The sequence below is a fragment of the Phyllopteryx taeniolatus genome, chromosome 3 (genome assembly GCF_024500385.1).
Source record: "Phyllopteryx taeniolatus isolate TA_2022b chromosome 3, UOR_Ptae_1.2, whole genome shotgun sequence".
NCBI classification, from domain to species: Eukaryota; Metazoa; Chordata; class Actinopteri; order Syngnathiformes; family Syngnathidae; genus Phyllopteryx; species Phyllopteryx taeniolatus.
In genome coordinates this window covers 9,853,636-9,859,635 of record NC_084504.1, presented here as the reverse complement: position 1 = coordinate 9,859,635, position 6,000 = coordinate 9,853,636, and the positions used below count along the sequence as shown (strand labels likewise).

General features: G+C 41.1%; 1 protein-coding gene across 4 annotated transcripts in view; it reads right to left on the bottom strand.

The window, feature by feature from the left end:
* Positions 1–425: 425 nt before the first annotated feature.
* Positions 426–6,000, bottom strand: part of cfap299 (cilia and flagella associated protein 299) — an 87,171-nt gene continuing 81,596 nt past the window's right edge. For 3 of the 4 annotated variants that reach the window (XM_061766892.1, XM_061766893.1, XM_061766890.1), the window contains 2 exons: positions 5,009–5,138; positions 426–765 (listed from right to left, as the gene is read on the bottom strand). In XM_061766892.1, coding sequence (XP_061622876.1) covers positions 673–765; positions 5,009–5,138 — 223 coding nt within the window. In that variant the 3' untranslated portion in view covers positions 426–672. Of the gene's footprint in view, positions 766–1,283; positions 1,454–5,008; positions 5,139–6,000 lie in introns of all 4 variants that reach the window. The other variant, XR_009787637.1, reaches the window with a different exon arrangement.

Below are 6,000 nucleotides of genomic sequence, written 5' to 3'. Positions count from 1 at the left end.
ATACTGGAAGTCTACAGTTTTTCTTGGTATGGGCCATTTCCGGGTCAATTTTGCCATTTTCTGTGGTCCTTTGAATGTTTTTTGTTGTTGTTGAAAATTCAGCCCCCAAAGCCATTTTAACTTAGCAACATGAAATTGAGTAGACACGTCTATCAGGAGATCACAAAAAAGTCTCAAAATATTGCGAAAAAGAAACAGGATTTTCTGCCTTTTTTGTTTGAAGTATCCATTCCAGGGGTCCTTCAAGGACAAATGTTTTTCAAAGATTTTATCTGATTGCCACTAAATTTTAACCATGTATACTAGACAGATAGATGACACTAAATTGTCTGAAAAAAAAATATTTTCCATCCTTGCGTGTGAGCGCAGCATCACAGGAGAACTTTGATGACTCGCTAAAAAACACACAACTCAACTCCACAGGGTCAGATTGTGACCAAAATAGATTAATTGAGCTAAAAAGGGCAAAATGATGAAAGGCAAGTCAGGCCGATTATAACTTCTTACATTGTGGAAGTAACACTGTTGATGATTAAGATGATAACAAAGTTAAAAATGGAATGTTACTGTGCCTCCGCCCAGATGGCATGTGTGATATGTCTGCCTCCCCGGTGGACCTTTTCCTTTGTTCCCCCCATCAAATTACAGGGTGTGTGTATCTGTGTGTACATCTCAGACGCTTGTAATGTAGTGGTCCAGGATGACAACATGCGCGTAAAGGCCCGACTGCACCACGCTCCTTCTCAAGTCCTCGCCGGGATCGCACTGCAACACACAAGCAGGAATTATGACTCTGTATAGTAACAGTATGCAGTCACACTAATGCTTCACACGGAGCTGCCTGGTGATGACAAAGATACAAAGATAGACTTCTTGATATGAGATTAGTTTGACCAGGTGTACCTAATGAAGTGGCCAGTGAGTGTATTTACCCTTCTGGGAATTATCTGGTTAATTACAAAATAAGCATATAAAAATAATATATTCCATAATGATAAAAATATTTTTAAAAATATTAATAAATCTTAAAACATATTTTCAAATTATTTCTTATCATTGTTATTATATTCAACCAGTTCAGGGTGTACCCCGCCTCCTGCCCGATGACAGCTGGGATAGGCCCCAGCACACCCGCGACCCTAGTGAGGAGAAGCGGCTCAGAAAATGGATGGATGGATGGATGTTATTATATTTGTACTAATTAAAATAAACACATAAATGCATAATTATTATGTACTATATATTATTATTGTGGGTCACTGATGGTGCAGTGGTACACTCACCTGACTTTGGTGCAGGCAGCGTGGGTTCAGTTCCCACTCAGTGACAGTGTGAATGTGAGTGCGAGTGGTTGTCCGTGTCTATATGTGCCCTGCGACTGACCGGCGACCAGTTCAGCGTGTAGTCTGCCATTTGCCCAAAGTCAGCTGGGATAGGCTCCAGTGTCCCGACCCTAACCAGCATAAGAGGTGTTGAGAGTGGATGGATGGATATTATTATTGGAATTATTAATATAGTATATATAATAATTACCATCGAATTTATAATTAAAATAAATAAATAAAGGCTCATGGGCTTTTTGCACATAACACCGTGACGTCATATCAGTTGCGATTAATACGATTTACCCTCTTCCGGTTTGTGTGATATGAAAGCCGTGTATTCAAAGTCTTAAGTAAACAGCCAAGTATGAGACTTTAAAAAGATCCGATGGATGGATGGAATTTATTTTTGTATTTTTTATTTTTTTTAAAAAAGCAACATTAATTGATATCATAAACGTGTTTCAATGTTCACATCGTCAACCAAAATCGTTTACACTGTTATCTCAGCGATGTTGCACTCACTCCTGATTAAGTGTGCTTTGCCTCAGAATCTGCTTTTCTGGACACCGCGGTGCATGAAAACATGAATTAAAAGGAGAAATAGACTCATTAAAGAAAGATTCAGAAACTGAAAATTACTGTAAATCTACATTTGTATTACAAAGATTCATGTACCATGGAGGTGATGATCAGTGACTAACAATGCGTTGATACTGGACGCAAAGAGAACGTTTACCTCCGAGGCTTGGCAGCCGGGGGGACGTAATAAAATTGTGTGCACCAAGCAGCTGTTCCAAGTGGATGCGACGGTAATATCATACGCTAGATGTGCCCTGCGAAGCGACCCCAGTGAGGATAAGCGGTAGAGAAAATGGATGGATAGATTTTTTCTTTTCCCAATATCTGGAACAATTAGTGTTACGCCCATAACAAGTCAATATGGACGTTCCGTAACATTTGGCAGCTCTCGATAAATGAATGTTCCATAAAAAAAGTCGTTATTTATTTTAATTCACGTCAAGTAGTACATACAGCTGCACACACTTCAGCACCAGGGTATACTACACATGTGAAAAGAGACCCAATAGAAGCACCGAACCCCCAATTCCAATGAAGTTTTGCTTTGTAAAACGTAAATCAGAACAGAATACAGTGATTTGCAAATCCCTTTCAACCCGTATTCAATTGAATACACTATAAAGACAAGATATTTAATGTTCAAACTGATGAACGTTGTTGTTTCTTTTTCAAATAGTCTCTCATTTTGAATTTGACTCCTGTAACACCTTCCCAAAAAGCTGGGACAGGGCCAACAAAAAACTGGGAAAATTGAAGAATGCTTAAACAACAGCTTTTTGGAACATTCCACAGGTCGAACAGGTTAACTGGAAACAGGTGAGTGTCATGATTGCATATAAATGGAGCATCCCCGAAAGGCTCAGTTGTTCATAAGCAAGGATGGAGCGAGATTGACCATTTTGTAAACAACTGTGTGAGCAAATAGTCCAACAGTTTAAGAACGTTTCTCAATGCACAGTTCCAAAGAATTTAGGGATTTCATCATCTCCGGTCCATCATATCATCCTATGTTTCTGAAAATCTGGATAAATCTGCACATATGTTGCAAGGCCGAAAATCAACAATGAATGCCCGTGACCTTCAATCCCTCAGGTGGCACTGCATTAAAAACCGGCATCATTTTGTAAAGGATCTTGTCATGTGGACTAAAGAACACTTCAGAAAACCATTGTCAGTTAACACAGTTTGTCACTACAACTACAAATGCAAGTCAAAACTCTACCATGCAAAGCGAAAGCCATAAATCAACAACACCCGAGCTTGGGCCGAGCTTATCTGAGATGGACTGACGCAAAGTGGAAAAGTGTGGTAGAAAAGTGTGCTGTGGTCTGATGAGTCCACATTTCAAATGTTTTTTGGAAATCAAGGACGTTGTGTCCTCTGGGTCAAAGAGGAACAGGAATATCCGGATTGTTATCAACGCAAAGTTCAATAGCCAGCATGTGTGATGGTATGGGGGTGGGTTACTGCCCATGGCATGCATATATGTAAAGGCACCATAATGCTGAAAGGAACATATAGGTTTTTGCAACATGTGTTGCCATCCAAGCAATCTTTTTCAGGGACATCCCTGCTTATTTCAGCAAGACAATGCCAAGCCACATTTTGCATGTGTTACAACAGCGTGGCTTCGAAGTAAAAGAGTGCGAGTACTAGACTGGGCTGCTTGTCACCAATGTAAAATGTGTGGCTCATTATGAAGTGCAAAATATGACAACAGAGAGCGCGGACTGTTGAGCAACTGAAGTTGTACATCAAGCAAGAATGGAAAAGAATTCCACCTACAAAGCCTAAAAACAATTGCTTCTTGAGTGTTGCTTTTTTTGTAACGTGTTGCAGGCATCAAATTCAAAATGAGTGAATATTTGCAGGCCACTGATGGTGTAGTGGTACCCTTGCCTGACGGTGGTGCGGGCAGCGTGGGTTAATTTCCCACTCAGTGACGGTGTGAATGTGAGTGCGAATGGTTGTCCGTGTCTATATGTGCCCTGCGACTGACTGGCGACCAGTTCAGGGTGTAGTCCGCCTTTCGCCCGAAGTCAGCTGCGATAGGCTCCCCGTGACCCTAACCAGGATAAGCGATGTTGAAAATGGATGGAAGGATGGATGAATATTTGCAAAAAACAATTAAGTTTATCAGTTTGAACATTAAATATCTTGTCTTTGGAGTACATCAATTGAATATAGGTTGAAAAGGATTTTGAAATCATTTTATTCTGTTCTTATTAACACAACACCCTCTCTTCATTGGAATTGGTGTTTGTACTTAAAAGGTTATAGGGTGGGGGATCAGGACATTTAACAGATAATAATGAAAGACAGAAACATAATGTAAAATACACATACAATTAATACTCTATGGCCCAAATAAACAAGACATTGATCCCAGTCAATAGTTTGAAGCAAATTGTAAATACATCCATCCATCCATTCTCAACACCACTTATCCTGTCCAGGGTCTCGGGGCAGCTTAAACCGGAGGGTTAAACCCACGCAGGCACGGGGAGAACATGCAAACTCCACACAGGCGGGGCCGGGATTTGAACCCGGGTCTTCAGAACTGTGAGGCAGATGTGGTAACCAGCGATCACCATCATGCCGCCCACGTTATTTCAGTAGTTCCCCCCCGCCCCCCCGGGCCCTCTGATATATTGTATATTTTGGCATTTGGCAACAGGGGTGTGTAGACTTTTTATATATCCACTGCATATTCCCTTCACCTTAATTAATTGTTGTATTATTGACTGTGTTGATTGTGTTAACAGAAATAAATACAAAATACATGATCCATATATGACTATTTTTTTCTTAATTGTATGAATAATTTTGCTGATGGGTGCCCTTTTTTTGGCTTTCGCACTTGCCCCCCAAAATGTCTGGGCATGTGCCTGTACGTGTGAGTCATTTCTCCATGACATGTAGAAGACGCAATTTTTCCAAACCGGAAAACATCGACCTGTGTTTCGGCAAGGCGGGAGATTTACATGCATTGAGCCCATTACTTGACATGCGGACCATGAACAGTTTGCCGTTTGTCTGTAGTCTCATGCTAAGAACGTTAGCTGTGGTCTGTGTTTTTACATGAGGGGGAAGGTGACCCTTACCTTTGGGTCCACATTGAGAATCTTGCTGTCCATCTTTCTCCTGAACAGAAGACCGTCAGGGTGGTCGTAAATCGGTTCATAGTTTGAGCTGCAGCTGGAAGCTGAAACCTGATTGGTCCAATTATAGTAACTGAAAGGTCGAGCAAAACAACAAAACGTTTTAAGATTTACATGTTCGAAAAGTATGAAACACTCGTTTGAAACCCTAACACAGACTTGAAATCCTTACTTGAAACCCTAATTGAAGACCCTAACCCTAGTTTAAAACTTTGTAAGATAGTTTACCGTGCAAGTGACTCAAGTTCAAGCTCGTGTCAGTTGGCCAATCAGAGGACACGTGAACTGCTGACCTCACACGTGTCAGCTAAAAAATCATGGCAGGTCGAAACGCTCGAAACATCTTTTTCTGTCTTTGTTTTTTCTTTTTTTGGGAGGCCGAGCGAAAAAGCGTCCGACACATTCCGCACAGGAACGAGTAGCCCGAAGCCAACATCTCGCTAACCTGCTAAAAATCCCACTGAGGTCGAGTGCCAGTTAGCGGCTCAAGAGTTCAGCCAGACGACACACATGCAAACGTACACAGTTAGCAGTTAGCTGCTAGCCAGAACTCTATTGATTTTGGATGAGGTCGCTGTGGCAAGGCAAGAACCCTGCTGATTTTTGTCCAACATGGTAAAACATGTTATCTCAGGTAGTTACAACACTTACAGTGTGGAAAGTAGTCAAAGCACAAATTTGAAACCCTAACCTTTGCTTAAACCCCACACTAACTTCAATCCTACCCCTGCCTTTAAACCCTACTTTGAAACCCAAACTTGGACTTGCAGCCCGAATGTCATGCTTTAACCCTGGCTTGAAACCCTAACTTTAAACTCTGATTTGAATCCCTACCCCTAGCTTGAAACCCAACTTTGAAACCGTAACCTTGGTTTAAAACTCTAATTTGAAACCCTAATCCAGTTTTAACCCTATTTTAAAACCAACACAGGCAT